The following is a 24,074-nucleotide window of genomic DNA, read 5'->3' as shown; positions in this document are numbered from 1 at the left end:
TACGTTAATACATGTTAACAATGTTAAATGACATCTGCAACACACTGTGTACCATCAGATCACGTGGAATAAATAAATAAATACTCTCTACTGGAATTCAGAAACTTCTCTACGAACACTTGATGTGTTTCAGAAAACAAATGAGAACAAATATAGGCACCAACTATAGATATTTTCTTCTGTATTCAATAAGGAATTTTACACAAGCACAATTACACTCATAATACCTCACTGCAATGAAGTGTATACTGCAGTGACAAAGTGCAGCAACAATCAGTGGAAAAACATACATCCACTAGTTGTGCCAGGCAGCAGTTTCTTTATGGTTTTGATTTTATGATGCTCACTCTGCACATTGGCAAAATAAACAAGAAAATCAGTACCCGCTATCAGCAACTTATTACGTGTTTCAATTTGCAATACGGGTTGTCATTAAATGTACTGAGACAGAAGTCATCTGAAGAAGATATACTGCACTCAAACTACTTACCACAAAAGATGAAGCAAATAGTAAAATTATAACAGACATTCGTAAACTTATTTACACATTTATTTCATCCTGGCAATGTTACACCCTTCACACCGGTACATAAATAGTGCATCCCTTCCATAACTAATAAAGTTGCTAACAGATTTTACATTACATACAAGAACATAGTACCACACAGGCTGCCAATCACAAATTTTAGCTGGCCCCTGGGTGGAAGATGTTGGGAGCTGAAGCTTGCGATCAGCTACGAGCTGATTGGCTGCTGAGACAAGCCTGCCTACTCCTCCTCCTAGAGTAGCCAGCTTATAGTTTATAAAATAAACTTACATGTAATGGATTAATGTGTCACAGAAATGACACAAGTGAGTTGTTAAGAGACCACATACAGAGTATTTGCTCATTTCTGTAAATAACATTAGCAATCACTAAACACAACACTGCATACGGATCAACAGTATATTTACAACAGTTACACCACACAACACTGCTATGTAGCTAATGTTGGCAATAACCATAGATACTACAGAGTGGCATGAAGTCAGCAGACTTACAGTGATCACAGAGGGGCCAAGTAAAAGTGTGTGACCAGCAAAATATGTATATCTAGCCAACAGTAGCAACCCAACATTCAAAATGGCTCTGAGCACTATGGGACTTAAAATCTGTGGTCATCAGTCCCCTATAACTTAGAACTACTTAAACCTAACTAACCTAAGGACATCACACACATCCACGCCCGAGGCAGGATTCGAACCTGCGACCGTAGCAGTCGCGCGATTCCGGACTGAGCGCCTAGAACCGCTAGACCACTGCGGCCGGCTGCACCCCAACATTCTTCAGACCAATAGGCAACATGGGAAAACTATGCAAAATTATATTTACCAACATTGACACATTACACAGAAGGATCCCTATTATATGTTGCATAAATAAACTGACAAGCAAATCTTTCTCAGTATGCAAATTGCCTAATGTGGTGCCCTCCCACAACAAAAAAGTGAAGTGTACTTACTTTCAATGACTCTGACAGGATAGAACTGCATCTGAGAAATCCAAAATTGCAGACAGATCAATTTCACAACAAACTTATTTCTCATTGACATTTTGAGGTGTGGAAGGGGGTGGGGGGGGGGGGGGGGGGGAAACAACACAAAAAGCTGCTGCTGCTTTTTTCCCCCAGTCAGACAATGCAGTGAAAAAAAAGCAGTTGCAATGCAAATAATTTATTAAAAGAAAAATAGCTTTCACGAGATAGACTAGTATGGAGAGCTAAAGCAAACTAGCCTTTGGACTGATAACACAAAACTGTATTATTGCAGTGAATAATTTTCAAAAGGCGCTAACAGACACTCCAAATCACCAGTCTGAGTGTTGACACAAACAGCTGAAAAGAGGAAATTAAAGTGAACACTAATTATGTACTACAATAAGCTAATGTCATTTTTGACATCAGAGGAAGGCTACTGTGAAAGTGTGCCTGTTAATCCTCTCCTCCCCCCCCCCCCCCCCACATAAATAAAAATTAAATACATACTGATTAACTGATGTATAGTGTAATCCAGGTTCCAGACTGGGTTGGAAGGGGATAACTTGGTTGACAGGTGGCGAAGCCAAGAAATATGTACATGAAATAAAGTTTGATGCAGCACATGTATATGTTCACCAAGTATTTAACAAACTTTTCTTTACAAAAGCAACCTGCAAAGTAAACTGAGAAAAGCTGTATTACATAACAGACAAATCCCCAACCAGTAGTTTTGTGCTTATTACATAAAAATAGAATTTCAAACTATGAAAAATTCCAGGTTACTGGGTAGGAGACACCACACAGCTCAAAATCTGTAGGAGGAGGATGAGATTAGTGTTTAACATTCCTGTCAACAATGAGGATATCAGAGACAGAGCACATGCTCATACTAGGGAAAGAAATGGGTTGTGCCCTTAAAGGAACCATTCTGGCATTTGCCTGAAGCAATTTCACAGAAATTGCTACATGATCATTATCAGGATTTCAAGAGTTTTGAATTATTTATTGAAATTTAACATCTACACATAAACAATAATACATCAAACATACACCACTAACATTGCCAATTTATACATATGTTTTTCCAACTACTTAGACAAGATATTATGTGATAACACTGTTTTTAGTCTGTCAATCCGTTACACCCACTCACAAAGTAAAAACGAGTTCACCTTCACTAGCTCATTCATTCACATGCTTCCTCCCACCACTGAATTGAAACTATTACGGTACATGCTCAACGAAAAATTATGGGGGCTACTGGATGGAAACCATGTTCTCTACAATTACGATCTTTAAATCTAAATGAAGTCCACAAGTAATCAACCGGACGATTTGCAAGAACATCAATACTCGGTACACATATTTTTGAATGTTTACATATAATATCACTCCATATACTAATACCATGGCTTTCACAACCGAAATAAGATGCCCAAGGCCGTGAAGACGATACTCCTGACCTGCTGCTGTCGACAGACACTTGCTGCTCTTCTTCCAACATATTGTCCACAACTGCAACTGTATCTAAATCCACGTATTTCGATGGTACATATATATCCTGGATCAAGTTGTCTCCTACATATAAACATCTGGGATTTTGTTTTCCTACAGTTTTGGAGAAAACTTGTCTCAGTTCCTTCCAGTTGCCCTGACTGTAAACTTTATTCAATTGCAGATCATTTACAGTCACAGATACAGTTTCCTTACCATCTTCAGTTGCGACAAATTCTCTTGAGGCTGTAAAAAATCCAGGCTTCCTGGCGAAACAAACGACTACGTCGAAAAATTCGACCCACATTTCGCCTAAAGAATTCCGTGCCACAAATGATGCAAAATCGACATTTGAACCCGTTAATAAAAACGTTCTTGCTTGTTTCTTCAGACTTTTCAGCCAAGAGGTTACGTTATCACTGCATCGGTAAATATATTGTTCAGGAGCCGATTTCATGGAAGGAAAGTAACCGCCAGTATCCGTACTAAAGTGTTCTCTTTGATACATGAAATATAAACCGTCTAGCACATCAGGCCAAACATTATACTTATCTAGTTCTCGTCCTTCTTTTTCATCTAATGTATCTATTATGCGGGCAAATGCAAGGGAGGCAGGCATATCAAAGCTATCCAGAACAGTTCTTAATTTGAGCGACAGTGGACCATTCCATGCACCGAGTATGTCCTCGTAAAATTCCCCAGCCAATTTCCACATTCTGTCTTGTCCATAATATTTGATTATTTCATTGTTGGTCAACATTCTGGTACCGTGGCATGCCCGAAGAACTTTCCCACCCTTGCCGATTTGTAAAACATTACCTTTATCAAAATCAATCATAACACCTTTCCTAATGTAATTGAAGTCATCATCAACAGGTTTGAATAAGTGCTTTTCGGGGTAACTCTTGCAGTCGACAAGAAATCTCGACAAGACATCATACTCCATTTTCATCATATTCTCTACATTGTATTTACACAGCGTATTGTCTAAATCAAAACCAATCCAATCGTAATCAGTGAACTTGAAATAGTTGTGTTCCGTCATTTTAGATGCGCTCATACGTCCGTTAGAACATATGTCACAAATATGTGTGCCAAAACGTTTGTAGTTACTAACTGAAACCACGTAAGGCAATACTGCTTCCTGTGTTTGTTGACTTCTGTTCTTCACAGAATGAAACCGACAACCTGCTACAAGTACTGAAAACACTCTACTAATCTTCAGGGAAACTTCACTATTGAACATAACCATTGTCGATGAAAATTGTTTTCTTCACGCATATGTGGATCAACATACATCGATTCATTAATTAGCGTTCCACAACACATAATACAGCAAACACTAACCACAATCACTCGTTGCACAACTTCTCACACCGCTCCAAAGTTCAAATAATCAAAGCATATAATACCAAGATAAAAAATACACCATCTGGAGAATTGTGCAAATGAAAATCTTTGCCGTCACCAACTCTATGGCACGCAACGATCTTTCTGCGCAAACTTCAGCGCACATCAAATATACGTAAACAAAAAATTGCGTATGGACCCAAGATTTGCTCAGACGTAATATGTGCGCATGGCTGGAAGCTTTAGAAATTTTTCTCAAACTCATGGGCTCAAATCACATTTGTGTGCCAGACCGAGACTCGAATTCGAGAGTGCTAGTCTTGCAAGGTTCTCAGGAGAGATTCTGTGAAGTTAGGAAGGTAGGAGACTAGGTACTAGGGAAAGGAAAGCTATGAGGAGAGGTCGTGAGTCGTGCTCGGGTAGCTCAGTTGGTAGAGCACTTGCCTGCTAAAGGCAAAGGTCCTGATTTCGAGTTTCGGTCCAGCATACAATTTTAATCTTCCAGGAAGTTTCAGTCAGTGCACACTCGGCTGTAGAGTGAAAATTCATCCTGGAGTCACATCTGCACAAACAAACATAGCGTGTGGACAGAAGATCGCCACAGATCGGGAGCATGAAACGAGTTTGAGTCAGCTGTGTGTTCAATTTGTCTCTCTTTATTGCATATTGCTTCCCAGGTCACTTAGCTGTAGTTAGGCGTCAGACCTGCCCGAAATCGCTCTGCATATTTTGAATGCCGTTATGTCGATAATACAGACATAGCCCATTCAAGAGTACCACAAATTTTGTGCATATGTGACACAGACATCTTAGCGCTTTTTCGTGGAATATCTATTATTAACTTGGTTTAAAGCTTTGAAGTGCACGGGTGTTTCGCTTTTTGCTACAAATATCACAGCCCATATATTGCATTTTTGGTGTAAGGAAAAGAAATGATAGCCATCATTATTTTTAAACGTTTCGTAGCGCACTTTGTATCACCATCGTTTAATGTCATTTATAATGTTCAGTCATTTACTGATAATGTTTTGCCTACCTTTTATGTATATTCAGTCATTACTTATGTTTATTTCTGATTTTGTGCCGAATTTGAACCATTTCTATACATGAAATATAATGTGTGAAGATCTCGTATGAGTTACGAATGCATTATAGGGTTGATAGTATTGTGACGACATAATAGGAAAAGCTGGAGGGAAGCATGCCAATGAGAAAGGTGTAAGACGTGTTAAGAAGTTGGCAACTCAGGACAAAATTCGAGTCAGTATTAGTCCATCATCGTGAACACATCTTGGTTCTGTACAGCCACATGGAAATTTTGTCTCGAATGTACTCTGGTGTTAAAAATATGGAATGTTTACACTGAGTTCTATGGTAGTTACCAATTACAAGAAGTCATATGCAAGCATTGTAAATGCTGAGGTTAAAATTACATAATATTTACCAATACCAACGTAGTAGTTTGCATCATCACCTCCAGGCAATGTACTATTTTTTTTAGTGTTGTAAAATCGGTATTTATTGTGAGTTCTTTTATCAATATAGTTTAATTTATGTGTGCATACAGACTGTTATTGATCAAGTTCATGCCACCTGTCATAGGTTCCTGGTCCATGTCCTAAAATTTACCATAGTATCATAATAATTATAAAGAGAAAACTGTCTCATTTTCTCTAGAAAGACTGCCAGAACTTGTGATGTATTGGAAAATAATCTAATACCATAGTTTAAGAGGGATCCAAATTTGCCTGTTGTGCAATGTAATATAATGAGACTTTAATGAGAAGTTAACCAATAATGTAAAAGTAACTATTTTAACAATATTTAAATAACATTGAAAATAAATAACGAAATTTTTTGTCCAGCACTTTATTGTTGCCAAAGTGTGTCAAGTGTGTTCATTTGTGTGTAATTGTCTTTATAGGATAATTATGAAAACTGTGGGGCTGCAGATTACTTCCTTTGATTATTACAGATGTTTCTTAGTTCAGAAGGATATAGAATATTTTCATAACGATTAATGTGAGAAGTGATTTGCTGGTGAAAAGGTGCTCCATAGTGAAGCATGTAATAAATTTTACATGCAAAAGTTGGTGAAAAAGTTCTCAGGAAATAGCTAATGCAGACAGTTAAGCAGTTATTGAAATTTTGGGTTCAATTATTACAATTTATTTACCAATTAAAAAGTATGTGAAAATGGGACAGGCAACCATAGTTTTACATTGCTATTACACGAAATTACAGATGCCTCTGTCCTTATGGAAAGATTTGCAATTCACATTGCTTTTTACGCTGATTATGATAAGTTTTTGGAGAAGAGTAATTAACCTTGATTTCAACTGCATAAATTAACCATTAGTTACGTGCTCATTGCCAAACTCTCTGTAAAATAATTGTTCATACAACTTGTATAGTTTTGTGTGTGAGGGTTATTATAATTTGATTGCATTGTCAACCAACCATTTCAGGAAATCGTGGCACACGCCAACATACTTATGTAAAGCGGTTTGAACACATTTTGAAATATTTTTATTTTCTGTTACCACATTTTGAATCCTTGTTAATCATTACACAGACTGAAATATCACTCGCACATAATCATTCTCCACATTACAAATACTGGTAGTATAGCGTCCTATTGTGGTTGTTTTAAAATACACTCCTGGAAATGGAAAAAAGAACACATTGACACCGGTGTGTCAGACCCACCATACTTGCTCTGGACACTGCGAGAGGGCTGTACAAGCAATGATCACACGCACGGCACAGCGGACACACCAGGAACCGCGGTGTTGGCCGTCGAATGGCGCTAGCTGCGCAGCATTTGTGCACCGCCGCCGTCATTGTCAGCCAGTTTGCCGTGGCATACGGAGCTCCATCGCAGTCTTTAACACTGGTAGCATGCCGCGACAGCGTGGACGTGAACCGTATGTGCAGTTGACGGACTTTGAGCGAGGGCGTATAGTGGGCATGCGGGAGGCCGGGTGGAAGTACCGCCGAATTGCTCAACACGTGGGGCGTGAGGTCTCCACAGTACATTGATGTTGTCGCCAGTGGTCGGCGGAAGGTGCACGTGCCCGTCGACCTGGAACCAGACCGCAGCGACGCATGGATGCACGCCAAGACCGTAGGATGCTACGCAGTACCGTAGGGGACCGCACCGCCACTTCCCAGCAAATTAGGGACACTGTTGCTCCTGGGGTATCGGCGAGGACCATTCGCATCCGTCTCCATGAAGCTGGGCTACGGTCCCGCACACCGTTAGGCCGTCTTCCGCTCACGCCCCAACATCATGCAGCCCGCCTCCAGTGGTGTCGCGACAGGCGTGAATGGAGGGACGAATGGAGAAGTGTCGTCTTCAGCGATGAGAGTCGCTTCTGCCTTGGTGCCAATGATGGTCGTATGCGTGTTTGGCGCCGTGCAGGTGAGCGCCACAATCAGGACTGCATACGACCGAGGCACACAGGGCCAACACCCGGCATCATGGTGTGGGGAGCAATCTCCTACACTGGCCGTACACCACTGGTGATCGTCGAGGGGACACTGAATAGTGCACGGTACATCCAAACCGTCATCGAACCCATCGTTCTACCATTCCTAGACCGGCAAGGGAACTCGCTGTTCCAACAGGACAATGCACGTCCGCATGTATCCCGTGCCACCCAACGTGCTCTAGAAGGTGTAAGTCAGCTACCCTGGCCAGCAAGATCTCCGGATCTGTCCCCCATTGAGCATGTTTGGGACTGGATGAAGCGTCGTCTCACGCGGTCTGCACATCCAGCACGAGCGCTGGTCCAACTGAGGCGCCAGGTGGAAATGGCATGGCAAGCCGTTCCACAGGACTACATCCAGCATCTCTACGATCGTCTCCATGGGAGAATAGCAGCCTGCATTGCTTCGAAAGGTGGATATACACTGTACTAGTGCCGACATTGTGCATGCTCTGTTGCCTGTGTCTATGTGCCTGTGGTTCTGTCAGTGTGATCATGTGATGTATCTGACCCCAGGAATGTGTCAATAAAGTTTCCCCTTCCTGGGACAATGAATTCACGGTGTTCTTATTTCAATTTCCAGGAGTGTAGGAATAACAGCTTGGAAATCTGTATAAATATAGTAAATGTCTGACTAACACATGTAATTGTTTTGTGTTGAAGAACATTCCTTGTAATATGCATACATTCAACAGACAAACTGGTCGTGTGCTCCCACACTGTCTGTTCCTTAATCATTTCCATAGTTGTTGATGATTTTACAGTTTTCCCAAATGTATGCAAACCAGTGAGGGTCTCACATACTTTAAGCCTTCAATGATGAGGATTATTTCTTATTAGAAATTGAACATTTGTTACTATTTTTCAGTGAACAGCATTAATTATGACCTAGAAATGTGTTAAAAATGTTATCAGTATTTAGTAAGGAATTAGGGGTATGTGACTTGTTAGTCAAACACATCCTTTCTAGTATGAGAATTATATTGAGTCAAAAGAAGATTCTACATGACATGGATTTATTTCAAAATTATTATATACACTTTTGCAAGGATTGTGGCTGTTAGTATTTAATAATGCACTTTTTGGTAGTCCAAATAACATTACTAAAGCATTAAATTAAATCATAACAAAAATATTAATGCATTGTATAGAACGAATTATGGAAATTCATGCACAATCCTACATCACATTTTACAGATGTGGTTATAAAGCTGTGGTGACATAATTGAACACTAAAGACATTCGCTGAAGGAATATACTGTGCTATATCATTTTCACTGTCGTCTTTGGCTTCCCACCTTTCGTCTTCCTCACATGTGGCTGATATTTTTTTATATTGTCTCGTATTACATGCTTTTTCGTGTACACAGTAATCAATTGTCGTATTTTACCTGTAGCAATTATATACTGTTATTATTGTGACAGAGTAGCCACAAGTGATGACCCAGTGAAAAGCTATGGCTAATGAGAAGCCCATGAAGTTTTAACCTACAATGGCAGTTACAACAGACTTTGTCTCACTGGATCAGTTGTTGAATGAATTGAAAAGAGCGACTACCAATCTTGGTTCTCAAATGCTTCGAATCGAAGGACATTGGCCAGAACCTTTGGGTTTTGTGCAACCCTTGAACATTTTACCAGTTGGCTGTATAGTGTCTTCTATGCTGTGTAGGAAATTCTTAATACCACAACCTCTGAACCTGTGGTTGAAAATGCTGGAATTTTCGTTTACACCCTATGGCATTTTTGATGATTCAGTTTACGCTTATCATTGGTGCTTTTGACGCTCAGACTTTCCTGTCATTGTCAGACATTATTCATGTTACCCATGATATATGTAAACATCAACACACCAAGGAACCTGTGCTGCATTGTGTATGAGAGTTAAGAGAAATATGCATACAACAGGTCTTAAATCCCTATTAAAGGTTTGGCGTTACCTTCAAACTTTAGTTACAGAAGCTGAAGTTTCAGAATCGACCCTATGACATGTATGATTTAATCAATTAACATTCACAGTTAAAAGTCCAATGATTTCCATTAACTGTGAGGACTTAGATTTGCAGTTGACTGTTGCTGAGAATGTTTTTTTTTTTTTTACAATAGTACGTCACAAAATGCCTATTCAAGTGTGGCCCATCGAACTGGATATGGTGTTGGAGCAATTGTCTGACCTGATGCTGCTAGAGTTCAGCAGCTTCTGCTACCATAACTGATCTGTGTGCTGCAGCAAGACATCATCGTACTCCAGTGGCAGCACAAGAAACTCACAAACAAAACGTTGCTTCACACGTGCTCAGATGACAACACCCACCACAAACTAACTTCAGATTGGTGTTGGTAACACACATATTTCCGAACTTAAGCAAGGAAATGCATCTTCCTTTGCACTTGTGAATGACAACAGTGACCAGATTTAATGACATCGAGTCGCTGCTACAAGAAGACACACCTACCCTTCAACAATCACAAAAGTGATGTTTGTAGCTCTTTGCAACTTTCAGATCACTTCGCCAAAAAACGTGACCTACAAACAGCCGTTACCAAATCAGCCAATTGATCTGTCTTCATACATAGCACTAGCAATGTAAACACCCATGAAACTCTGGACTGACAAAATTCCATATACTTTTTGTGGACAGTGCCGATTATACACCTCAGACACTTGTGTTTCAAGCACATAAATTGTTGACTCAGTATGAGATGTTGGTGTACAACCAGTGAATCAGGACAATCCTAAACAGACTCTTGGTTTACAGCTGCTAATGACTCCAACATCCTATAGTTTTAAACCTACACTGTGAAGGTAGAACACAGTTTATGATCACTAGCACTGCAGTAATGCAGAGACTGATAGAACAAACAGGCAGGTCCTGAGGTCGATAACACTGGAGTTCACAGAGGGACAGCTAACCAAAAACAAGTCCAGAGTGTAGCATAGTTGTCTTAGGCATTTACAACAGTCCAGGAAACAATCCAAATCACAAACGTCATAAAAGCAAGGTCAAAACTCTACTCTTCAATGGCTCATAACTAAAGGGTTCAGAGACTAGCAATAGGGTTACTGGCAAGTGTCAGATCATGGTATTTATAGAGATTTTCATGTCAATGGATGGCCCCATATAATATACTTACCACAGTAGCACCTTGGGATGGATTATGTAACCTGAGTATTTCTAACCTGTTCTCGATAAGGATACACGAGCTGGGCAGGAATCCAAATCACTAAACCACTCCCTCTTTTAAATGGCATACAGAGCTGGAAATGGCATGGCCTATGCTGACTTCATCAAGGGAGAGGAGAGAGAAAGGAAATGCCTACTATGATTTCATCAAGGAAGAGGAGAGAGAAAGGAAACCCACCAAAGGTTCCTGTGGAAGGTCACCAAAGCAATCAGTCCAGTTGGGTGCTGGTGCAGGCAGTGAGATCACCAACTGATCAATGATTTCGGCGTGCAGCTTGGTTGTGCCTGCAGGGGAGTGTCCGCCTTGTAGGAGATGAGGACAACTATTTGCCTGCAAGAGCACCTGAGTCCATAAGTGTACACATTCCGCTTTTAACCTGTTAGTCAAGCAGGCAAGCCACCACATGTTATCAGCAGAATGGGCAGGCTACTTTACTTCCATCCAAGCGAAGCTAAGCCCAACTCAAGCAGGCTACGGGAATCTTGCTTGCCTACCCGTCTTCCCACTGTGCTTATCCATTTAGCAGTTTATTCTGTACACACTTTAGTGTCATGAGTAGGGTTCGGAAGTTGATGAAAGTACGCGGGTATCGATGAAATATGTATCCATTTTGGGTTATTGTAGGCCACAAAATGGTGGACTTTATTTGTCCTTTTCCTTTTGGAGTCTTTCAGGCTTGTTTATTTAATACGATATGAATGTTTTTCTCTGCAAATGAAAGCTGTTTCGACAATTACTGGCTATTATCAATTCAGATCATCATCAGGTCACCTCTAATACATGTTTTCTGTAGTAGTGACAACCATCTCTGAAAGTCGAAATGCTTTGATCCTAACAACCTGAGATGTCTATTATACCGCAACGCCAACTGAAGTCTAGTTTCTGTAACCTTAGTGTGTTCCAGCTCAATATAACCACAGTTATACCAATTTTAATTACTTTTTCCAGGTTGTGTATTGCAGGTTGACTGAATTCATTGTAAGTGACCAAAATAGTTCTTTCTAAATTCTCCAAAAGCATTTTACCAAATCTGAAGTTCGTTTTTCTTATTATATTAATCTAAAAAGTACATGTCTGTAAGAATAATCTTTTCTTTCATATTGAGCTCTCTTCACATTATGTTGCATACCATACAAATGTTGTTTTTGATATTCCACTGAGCCATGTATTTTTTCCAGTTTCAGTCAATGTTTACCCGAAATGTAGAAAGCCTATATACTGCCAAATGACCTCAGATACTTAGCACACATTTCCACACACTTGTCCTCTTTCAGAATTTTTATGGAGTGACGAAACTGTTAGTAAGATTTACGAACATGTCTTAACATACTCGAGGTTCCTGAATGAATGTTTAGTAACGTTTAATACAGTTTGTATTGCACTAGACTTGCACTCTGTTTGGAGACTTGAGTATGTTCCTCAATTCTTAATTTCTCCTTAATCTCCTTTAAGTTTATTTTTCATTTTGCTGTTCCCACTGTTATGATAAATGAGCGAGAGTGAAACTCCATATGTAAACATATACCTGGCTAGCCACATTGGATTGATAGCACAGCCTGTTGTCAGGTGCAGCAGGCTGAACAGGTCCTAGAGGGCAGAAGTAATTCCACCTCCATGGATTCTCATTGCTGGTCATTCACAACCCCATCTCGACACTGAGCATGAGCATGGAGTTGGGGCAGTAGCAGGCAGGCTGCTCAGGCTATTGTGCAGGCAACTCCTGGAGTGTGGTTGTTAGTAAGTTACACTTTCCGTACATCATTTGAAAGACATAGTATTTTTAGTTCTATTCAGGCAACCACACTTAAAAACAGAACCTTTCTCTCCCCTTTTTTTATTGTTTTTTACTGGATACCAGTGCTTAAGTTGAAATTCGTCAATGGAATAGGAGGAGTTGTTCAGGAGAAATGATTTAAAGTTGGATATAAAACTTGTTTTCCTACCTGTGAGACATTTTAAGTTGTTGGGCAAATTATCAGAACTTTTTGTTGCATCATATTGAACTCCTTTCTAAGACAGTGACAGCTTTAGTAATGGTGTATAAACATCATTTTTCCTCTAGTGTTGTAGGTGCAGACATCATTGTTGCATAGATCTCACCCAGTCAGCAGCTGAGTGGAGAGGAGTACAATTCAAATCGTTGCAGGTGAAACTGATTTCAATACCTGACTAGATGCTCTTGGCAGATCACAACCTCAAACCTTTGTCGCTCCCTATTGAAGATGATGACGCATTGGTTCAAATGGTTCAAATGGCTCTGAGCACTATGCGATTTAACTTCTGAGGTCATCAGTCGCCTAGAACTTAGAACTAATTAAACCTAACTAACATAAGGACATCACACACATCCATGCCCGAGGCAGGATTCGAACCTGCGACCGCAGCGATCGTTCGGTTCCAGACTGTAGACCCTGGAACCGCACGGCCACTCCGGCCGGCTGACACATTGGGTCCACTCAGGGTTCTGGCTGAAAGTGCGAGCAGGAACCTGTGTAATAATATAGCTGTGCATGCAGGTGGTGGGCTCGCTGTGCCAGGTGTGGCAGTTGATGAGGGTGCCGAGTCTGTGCCTGTTTAAAGTTTCGGCCCAGCTACGTCCATTTATGAGGGTGGACCTTTAGGTGGCGAGAAAGCTAGTGAGGGCTTCTCCAGAGTTGGCTCTTATTATGTTGAGCATCTGCATTTTAAACTTCCTGATCATACACTTTGTTTGCAAAACAGGACATGAGATGGATAATGGTGGTGGCTGAATGCCATTGAGTCTACAAAAATACTGAATTACAGATTCTATGAATCGAGGGCAGTTGCTGCAAACCAGAGTGAAAGATGTACCCTCAATTTCAAATATGATGGACAGGGCACGGACAGTAGCTGCTGTGCAACTCCCTGGAATGGCCCATGCAGTCTTTGCCAGGGATTGTCAGGGTGTGGTAAAGGGTTGACAAGCTGTGCTGGGTGTGTTTTATACCGGCGTCAACACCAGGCCAATACACATGACGCCACACTACTGCCTTCATTCTGCGCATTCCCCGCTGTGCAGTGTGGAGGAGCTTCAGTATGCGGTGGGTAGAATGAGGGAGGAATTATCAACCAGCGTTCTGAACTGTTCGTAGCTAAGCAAATGACATTAAGTCTATGGCATAAGCAAAAATAGGTGAGCCATTCCAGGTCGATGCCGTTAGGCATGTGTTCCTGCCAAACTGTGTTCTTTCTTGCAGACTAGCCGTAACACTTCTGCTCTTTGTGTATTTACATTGCTCATAATTATTTTGTTGCGGCGCACCTATCATTAAAATGGCCTCTAACTCGCCTTCTACATCACCCGTGCCTACGCCTCCAGTTGCTAGCTTTGATCTAATGTAGTTTATTCAGTTTCAGGTCCACCAAATGTGGCAGCTGATAATGGCAGACCAGCAGCTCATTATGGCCTAAGTCGCTGCTGCATCAATTCCATCACAACAGTGAGACATCTGCGGCACCACCTCTTTGCATCCCATCATTCCGAGCTTTTAATGAACAACAAGAGGAGAGGAACGAGTACTACGCTTAGTTCGATGCTCATTGTGCTGCGTACAATGGATTGCCTTTTAGGCGTCTGTCAATATAGAAAGATTTAAATAATCACAGTCACAGCAAACGTGTTGGGCGAACTTAAGGGAGGGTCCAAAGTCAGTGACTTGCTAGTGTCACAGGAACAAAGTGCAAGTTACAGTGAAACGTTCTAATTTCTTGTGAATGGGCAGCACGGGAGTTTACTGCCTCACTCAGAAGCTATTTACGACTAGTAGGCCAGAGTTGCCAGTACTTGAAGATGTAACTTCTGCCCACATGGGGTATTACGAGGATCAGGTACAGATTGCTGCAGCTCGTTACAAGTTTTTTTCGATTGCGGAAAAAGCCAAAACGGACATATCGTCAGTGGATCACTGAAGTTCAGGGCTTGACAAGACAGTGTCGTTTTCAATGTAGCTGTGGATCGTACTATAGTGACTCAATGATTCGTGATGCACTTACATACAATGCGCCAGGCAGTAGGATTCATGAACAAATACACAAACATTCCGATCTTATTTTGAAACGAGGGTTACAAATTATTAAACATCTGGACTAATTTGATAGTGTCATGCAATATTTTGAGGTAGCTCCCATCTGCAGTGTAACGCAAAGTGACAAACAGTTACGGCCTTGCAACTGACCATCACGTTCAAACAGGCCACTGCACTGTAGACAGAGTAAATAAGTGTCAATGCGTGTGTCTGCTGTGAAATCATGTCTCCGTTGCTTTTCCACGCATAAAAGACAAAAATTGTCCTTCGCAGAACGTTACTTGCTTTACTTTTGGGAAGCCAGATCATGTACAGCCTGTGTACTTGCAACAGAAAAAGAATACCCACGCTCGCTCTCGTAAGCGCAGAACGCCTTCTCACTCACTGAAAGTCATTTGTCCTAGACCGGCTACTGGTCTTAGTAATAATCAAATTCAGGATGTGCTTTCATCCCACACAAGTGCTGTGCAACATCAGTCAAACAAACTGTTTGTGAACTTAGTCATCTCCGGACGCTGTGTATGACTTTGTTAGACACTGGAGCTTCCATTACATTGCTTAATCGTGCCACTTATGAACAGTTGGGCTCGCCGTAGTTGACAATATCTTGCACCCAACTTACTGTGTATAACAATCAGGACACTCCTATGCTTGGTACATTTGGTTACCACATTCCGGTCTCACACCAGAACAGTGAAATTTACGATTTTGCTTTCGCGTGACTGTGAGAATATTTTTGGGTTAGATCCATTTGATTTCTTCTGTCTTCGTATTCAGGACAATGTACTTTCTGTTTCTACTTGCAACCCAATAGACAGTGTTACTCAACCGATTGCGGAGTTTCCTGATTTATTTTGTGAAGGACTTAGCAGGACAAATAATTCTGCGGTGCACGTTACAATGAAGGACAATGCGCAGCTTTTATGGACATGTCCCACCCCTCATGCACTTAGAGACAATGTTGCAAGTGAACTTAAAGAATGGCAAGACAATGGTCTTATTGCTCTTATCCAGACTAGCCAATGGGGTTCTCCCTTAGTAATCTTACCAAAACCTTCTGGGAAACTTCGTCTTTGTGTTAACTTTAAATCCACTGTGAATCCACAAACAAAAATTGATACTTATTCGTCACCTTGCCCTGAGGAATTAATGGACAGGCCTTGTGCAGGACGCTGTTTTTCAAAAATAGACTTATACGATGGGTAGTCGCAAATTCCGCTAGATGAGGAGTGTCAGACAATGTTTGTGGGCCGGCCGTGGTGGCCAAGCGGTTCTAGGCGCTTCAGTCTGGAACCGCGCGACCGCTACGGTCACAGGTTCGAATCCTGCCTCGGGCGTGGATGTGTGTGTTGTCCTTAGGTTAGTTAGGTTTAAGTAGTTCTAAGTTCTAGGGGACTGATGACCTCAGATGTTAAGTCCCATAGTGCTCAGAGCCATTTGAACCATTTGAATGTTTGTGGTCAACACGCATTTCGGGTTGTTCAAATTTTTGCGCTTACCATTTGGCAGCGCTTCCGCATCTTGAATATTCCAACGCTACTTGGAACAGCTTACTGCAAAAATTCCATTCTGTTCAAATTACTTGGACGATGTTGTGGTGTCACGACGTACACTGGAGGAACATATCAGAAACGTTCGCATGTTTTTGCAAGTACTTTCAGCTGTGGGTCTGAAGTGTCGCCAGGACAAAGGCGCCTTTTTTCAGACAAATCCAGTAAGACCATGTTCTTCGTAGGCAAGGTGTTCATCCCCTTCACTCACGTTTGCTAACCACCCAGAACCTCCCTGCCCTATGGAACGTGACGGAATGGCAATCCGTTTGCGAGGAGTTTACGTATTATATCCGGTTTATACCCGACACGGCCCAGATCGCAACTCCGTTACATCATTTACGCCGCCAGAATGTACCTTTTGTTTGGACCAAAGAGTGTGCATTCTATAAACTTAAAAATGCCTTGTTGACTGACAGATGCCTTGTTCATTTCGGTCCCACTAAGCCTGTGGTTTTGGCAGTGGACGTTTCTTTGTATGAAATTGGAGCTGTGCTCTCCACAGATTTTCCAGAGGTTTTGGTCGCACCAGGCGCTAGGAGAGAGGAACGATTCTTCGAAATCTGGGCGCTTTGATGTATTTAATTCAAGGCCATCAGAGCCAGATTCAGGCTTGTCAATTGCGAGATTCTTCTTCAGATTTTCTGTCCCAAGATTCACATCCTACTGGGACCTTGCGGCCGGCGCCGCTGCCCCCCCCCGAGGGCTTCTTTGACACCACCTGTGGAATCGATGGAGCTGGACCCATCGCCGTCGCCGCCGCAGCAACTCAACTTCCCAGCGCGTGCCCCAACGCCCTCCGTAGACCCGAAGCCATCGTCGTCGTCGTCGTCGTCGTCTTTGCAGCCGCCCCATCGTCATCGCCGCCCTCTCAGCTTTTTGTTGGAATGGCTTAGGAAGTGGGTGGGCGCCCTTTCAAGGGTTATCTGACCAACGTTCCCATCGAAGCGCAGGACGAATGTCGGGGAGGGGCTGGGGGCTCAACGTCGGCCACAGTTGTGGATGCCTGGCTCCTCACGCCATCCAGCTTCCTGCTTGGCGTTTGGGGGGGGGGGGGCAGGGGGGAGTGTACTGTCCTAAAGCATCGACTGCATATCGACCAGCGCAACACCGCAAATTGGCATCAAGAAGGCGGTGACCGGCACACTAAAGGAAAGAGCGGGCAGTGCCACACCTCCAGGAAGACGGAGTTCAGTGTCCCCTGTCAACGCAAAATGAACCAGCCACCCATCGCTAGTAGGCCCAGTTCGATCATAGACTTCGAGAGCATGAGTACTGAGTAATAGGAAGACGATACTTAGCCTGCGTTCTGTGAGTAGCAATAAGGTGTCAATGTAATTGCATGTAGGAGGCACAGAAAGCCACTTCATGACGAGAAGTTAAGATATGTTCCTTTCTTTTTAGAAATATTCTATTGATTTGAAAGAGTTTTGTACAGATCATTTTGGATTCTTATCACTGGCCATCGCAACTTCTCTTCATCCTTGTTTGTGTCGGTGCTGACTCTCGCAGTAGACAACACACGATTGAGCTCTGGCAATTTTTAGCATATTGCCCAGGGATGGATTAGATTACGCTAAAGCCTTTGCATTCACTTCGCTATTGGTGGTGGGATGTATAATAACATCACGTATTAAGAATTCTGCATATGATGTTCCACAGACCATGCCGTGTAGGGTTGCTTACGTTGATTAACACAGCGATTAAAATTGAGCCTGGTTGCAATGACGTGGGTTTGGTGACCGTAATAGTCAGTTAGCAACCCACAAATATTAGAACTCCCAGTATTTGGGTTCGAGCGTGGGTATAGTTTCTGCATCACTCCATACAGTTTAATACTAGCATACAACAAGAGCACACTGTAACGTTCATGACCCGTTATTTGACTTGCCTTGCAGTAAAAAACAAAGCGACGTAAATAGTCTTCCAAACTCTTGTTTGATTCGTCTAAACAAGGTAAGGACAGAAGGAGAGGCGAGGAAACCGTAGCTGGCGACTGTTGGTTTTGCAGCAGATGTAACAGCAATTCTTGCTGTTCGATTTCTCACCGGTTTTCTTGCTGTTTCTGCAGTTAATGTTGCTGCCGGAATTCCCACTGCATTTTTTACTGTTTTTGCAGTTGGTGTTGCTGTTGCAGCTGCAACTGCTGCTGCCACAACTTTAGAAACTTGGGATCCATGCTTCACTGGAACAGTTGCACGCGGAGAAAGTTCTCGTCACCACTTTTCTATCCTATTCTACGTAGGTGGATAACTCGCACTGCGGTAACACAGAGATCAGTATAACGTAGGAACAGTTCCTGAGATCGATGACGGTGGAGTTCACGAAGTGAACGGCTAGCCCAAAACAAAGTCAGAGCATAGCAAAGTCGTCTCAGGCGCATACAACAGTCTAGGGAGCATTCCAGATCACGAACATTAAGTCAGGCGAAGTCTGAACTCTACTGATCAAGACTAGAAGAGAGTGACTGGAAAGTGTCGGACGACAGTATTTACAAGCAACCTGACGCCAAAAGACGGCTCCATCTGACATATTTGTCGCGGCGACGATTTGCGCGTGAGTAAGCTGCGGCTGGAGTATTTAGCCCGAGCATCTCTGACCTGTTTTCCATATCAGTTCAAAATGGTTCAAATGGCTCTGAGCACTATGGGACTTAAAATCTGAGGTCATCAGTCCCCTAGAACTTAGAACTACTTAAACCTAACTAACCTAAGGACATCACACACATCCATGCCCGAGGCAGGATTCGAACCTGCGACCGTAGCAGTCGCGCAGTTCCGGACTGAGCGCCTAGAACCGCGAGACCACCGCGGCCGGCTCCATATCAGTACTGGCAATGAGCGGGAATCCAGATTACTGTCAAATACTAAAGAACCGTGGTTGTGGATCAAGGCCCCAAGAAACCATCACAATGGTTTTACAGAAAACATTCTATATGGTAATTTCCTGTATCACTGTAATACAGACATTTACTTGTGAAGGCACTTAACAGCAAGGGTTGTGAAGCTATTCACGGATGTCTTGACGAACCAAACACCTCTCACACTCTACGTTACACCTCCCCATGTGGTGTGCCACAACGCAGTGATGTCCACGGCGTTTCTGCACTAGACCATGACGAGCGGTTTAAATTCTAGCAGCTCCAGTCGTCACATTCTCAACTGCAGGCTGGACAATTCTCCTGTTTCAAATTGTGTTTCCTGTGATTTAAACACAAGTTATCGTACCTGAGGGAAGAAAAAACAAAAATTCCTAGTGGGGAATAAAGCGTTAATTTCAAATTTTTTGTGGATTCTAAAACCTAGGTGACTGACCAAGTCGAATTACAGAAATTACATGAACGTTTTCCTCCGCCCTAACGTGTATCTACATCACGAGTTTCTGATGCCGCAACTACTAAGGAGTAACCTGCACCTAGTTGTTCTGTCGCGTACACTACAAGGCAACACATTCAGGCTACTCCCAGACCTCCTGTAAATTTCAAGTTTTGTGGCGGTGTTCGTAGCGACAAGCAATTCGCTGTAGAAACGGCTTACGAAGTCACCGCCACACTTTTAATAGCGGGCCGACCGGTCCGCTGGAACAGTGAACAGAAAGATGAAAACCCAAACACTCTGATTAAATAAAAGTCGGTACTTATCTTTAATAACGAAGATACAGCAACAGTAGTGAACTCTGTGTCTACAGAAATCTGTCTAGTTCGAGTCGGAGCGGCTAGGTCAGCGTCGGCTGACGACAAACGACAACTCTGCTGCGATGAACACACAACTGACTATCCAGTATACAATTCGGTGGCGAGTATACAACTGAGCGGCGAATACAGAACTGTCCTAGCGCTCGCGACTCCAGCGCTTAAGAAACCAGAAGCCAGCGGTGGCGCGCGCAGACTTGCGGCGATTTCCTGTCTCACTGGCGCTGCTTATGCGGACGGCGTCCGGACTTTGATGCTGCCAACCTTTTGGCAGCGGGCTCGGGTGGCATTACTGGCTAGGATATAACACTCCTCCCCCCCAAATCGCCGCACCGTCGTTGAATAATGACGTGGCGAGCGTCGACGGGGGGGGGGGGGGGGGGGAGGGGTCTGGCCGCAGGCGTAGCAGAAGAGACCGGGGCGGAGACTGTTGTCGGTGGCAGTCCCCGGTCCGCACCCCAGCATTGGCTGCGGGGGGCCTCGGGAAACACCGACTGAAAACCGAGGTCAGGGTGCACGCCTGTGACCACGGGCGCAGCTTCTGGTACTGGACGCGACGGGGCGTCGGGACCCACGAAGAGAGGCAGCGTCTCCTGACGCTGCGTCGACGGCTGCTGAGTGGGCGCCGGACAAGGCGCTGCGGTGTCAGACTCCTTGGGGGGTGCCCAAGGAAAGCGGCTGCAGGACAGGCTGCACAGCCACCGCTTGGGAAGGCGACCCGGCTGAGGGGTCGACGTCCATCAGCTCCGAAGGCGGTGGCGACTGAAGAGGGACCGCAGGCGCCGGAGCGACCACCTGGGGCGCTCCCGAATGAAGCTGCGCGGGAGGCATTAACGGGACGGGCTGTCGGCGTGGTAGCGGCGACGGCTGCTGCTGCTGCTGCTGCCCTGGGGGCGGGGGCGAAGTCGGAAGGCGCGGCTGGAACGAACGAGCGGCAGAATCCGGGCGGCCAGCGCGGCGCAACTGGTTCTGATGCCTCCTGTGCACCCCAGTAGCACCTTGAACAGTATAAAAACCGCGACCCTGGACACTTATCACGGTACCACGTTCCCAACGACGGCGACCGTGATAAACTCTGAAAAAAACGGCGTCGTCGCGCTGAAAACGCGTGCGATGCTCAGAAGCGGCGGGTCGATCCGGGGGGTGCAACAACCGTAGTAGGGTGCGATGACGACGGCCGTGGAGAAGCTCCGCAGGCGAAGGGCCGTCGCGTGGCGCGGTCCGGTACGACGACAGAAACGTGATGAGGGCCTGCTGACGAGAGTGCGTAGCACGAAGGCGGTCCATATGATCCTTGAATGTACGTACAAAACGTTCCGCTGCACCATTCGATTGAGGGTGGAACGGCGGAGTAAGAACATGGCGAATGCCATTGGCAGAACAAAAACTTTCAAATTCAGCAGAGGTAAATTGTGGACCATTGTCAGACACTAAAACTTCTGGAAGACCCTCAATACAAAAAATTGAAGTCAACGCCTGTATAGTTTGTGCAGACGTTGTAGACTGCATGGGCACAACAAACGGAAAATTACTAAATGCATCTATCACGATGAGCCAACGAGAATTCCAATATGGACCAGCGAAATCAATATGTACTCGCTGCCAGGGACCGGCAGGGCGTGCCCACTCAAAATAGCGTTGAGGCGGAGCAGCTTGGTGTTCGGCACACGTCGAACAATCTGTAGACATCTGCGTAATCTGCTTATCAATGCCGATCCATGTACAATGACGGCGGGCAAGCTGCTTGGTGCGGACCACTCCCCAATGACCTTGATGCAACAAGTCGAGGACCTTTGATCGGAGCACTTGGGGAACCACTACACGAAGCTGGTCATTCTCGGTGCGTAACAGCAAAACTCCGTGCGAAACAGACAACAGATGACGTTGCGGATAATAGCGACGAACCACAGGATCCGATATGTCCTTTGCCTTGGACGGCCAACCACGTTGAACAAAACGTAATAGTAAACTCAGATGAGGATCCGTAGCTGTCTCACGTGCCACCTGACGATAATCAATCGGAAAATCCCGTAGGGATTGATGCTCATCGGCGTCAATCTGATGGCAAGAGTTGTCAGAGGAATCGAAGACATCATCCGCAGCAATCGGCAATCTAGAAAGCGCGTCAGCGTTTGCATGCTGAGCTGTAGGGCGATACAGTATCTCATACTGGTATTATGATAACAAAAGAGCCCAACGTTGTAGTCTCTGAGCTGTCCGCTGAGGGACTGGTTTAGACGGATGAAACAGTGACGTCAGGGGCTTGTGATCTGTTACTAAATAGAATGGTCTACCATAGAGGTAGTGATGGAATTTTGTGACACCGAACACAATAGCCAACGCTTCCTTGTCCAATTGGCTATAATTACACTGAGCTTTGTTTAGCAATTTAGATGCGAACGCAATAGGACGTTCGGTGTTACCGACTCGGTGAGACAACACAGCACCGAGGCCGAAAGAAGAGGCATCACAAGCTAACACCAGAGGCTTGTTAGGGTCGTAATGGACCAGACAACGATCATTCAATAAAGCCTCTTTAAGCTGCTGAAAGGCTGATTGGCAATCAGCTGACCACACAAACGGAACATTCTTACGGCGGAGACGATGCAACGGTGCAGCAATCTGTGATGCATTAGGTATAAACCTAATATAATATGTCAATTTGCCAAGAACTGCTTGCAATTCATGCAGATTGCGAGGGGCGGGCAAATCACGAATAGCTGCTAAATGTGACTGGGAGGGATGAATGCCTTGAGCATTAATAACATGTCCCAGATACTCCATCTCCGTAAGGAAAAATGAACATTTATCGATGTTGCAACGTAGGCCTGCCTGAGACAACACTTTAAACAAACACTCCAAATTACGGAAATGTTCAGCAGGCGTCCGACCGGACACCACAATATCGTCTAAATAGTTGCAACACGATGGCACATTAGCCAGAAGTTGTGACAAAAAACGCTGAAAAACAGCTGGAGCTGACGCACAACCAGAAGGCAAACGCAGAAAACGGAACAACCTCAACGACGTGTTTATGACAAAATACTGTTGTGATTGCTCGTCGAGGGGCAATTGCAAATATGCTTCACGGAGATCAATTTTGGAAAAGAAACGAGCTTCCCCTAACTTGTCCATCAGCTCGTCCGGTCTAGGCAAAGGAAAAGAATCAATGACAGTCTGAGAATTAACTGTCGACTTAAAATCAGCACACAAACGTAACTTGCCAGACGGTTTCTTTATAATAACTAAGGGAGAAGCCCACTGGCTCGCTGAAACGGGTTGAATAACACCGTTGTTTTGCCAACGACGAAGTTCCTCTTCTACAGGTGCCCGGAGGGCGTGAGGCACTGGACGAGCACGAAAAAAATCGAGGCTGAGCATTATCTTTTAACGTAATATGAGCGGCAAAGTTCGCAGCACAATCTAGTTCGTCTTTAAATATGTCACTGTATCGTTTACACAAATCGGTTATGCTGTCTTGAGGAACAACAGAAGAATTAATTTGCAACACATTGTCTTGGATAGACAGGCCAAACAAGTCAAAACAGTCTAATCCGAAAATGTTTACACTGTCTGTAGCGCGGAGCACTGTGGATGAAACTTTTCGTATTGCCACGGAATGTGGCCGGCACGCTACATACACCTAACACCGGAATTTTTTCGCCACTATATGTAGCCAAAGAATGTTTTGCCGCTGAAAGTTTAGGGCGGCCGATAGCCGCATACGTAGCACTATTTATGAGAGTCAC

General features: G+C 43.9%; 1 protein-coding gene across 1 annotated transcript; it reads right to left on the bottom strand.

Annotated features, from left to right (window-relative positions):
• Positions 1 to 2,121: 2,121 nt before the first annotated feature.
• On the bottom strand, positions 2,122 to 4,396 carry LOC126470182 (5'-nucleotidase domain-containing protein 1). The gene has a single exon (XM_050097838.1). It carries the CDS (start codon positions 4,261 to 4,263, stop codon positions 2,755 to 2,757), a length of 1,509 nt encoding a protein of 502 aa, XP_049953795.1. The 5' UTR covers positions 4,264 to 4,396; the 3' UTR covers positions 2,122 to 2,754.
• Positions 4,397 to 24,074: the final 19,678 nt, after the last annotated feature.

The sequence above is a fragment of the Schistocerca serialis genome, chromosome 3, assembly GCF_023864345.2.
Source record: "Schistocerca serialis cubense isolate TAMUIC-IGC-003099 chromosome 3, iqSchSeri2.2, whole genome shotgun sequence".
Taxonomy (NCBI): Eukaryota; Metazoa; Arthropoda; class Insecta; order Orthoptera; family Acrididae; genus Schistocerca; species Schistocerca serialis.
The sequence above is the reverse complement of the archived record's forward strand: the minus strand, read 5'-3'. Positions and strand labels throughout refer to the sequence as shown.

Coding starts and splice junctions, on each gene's coding strand:
- LOC126470182 (XM_050097838.1), bottom strand. CDS start 4,263: ATGGTTATGTTCAATAGTGAAGTTTCCCTGAAGATTAGTAGAGTGTTT.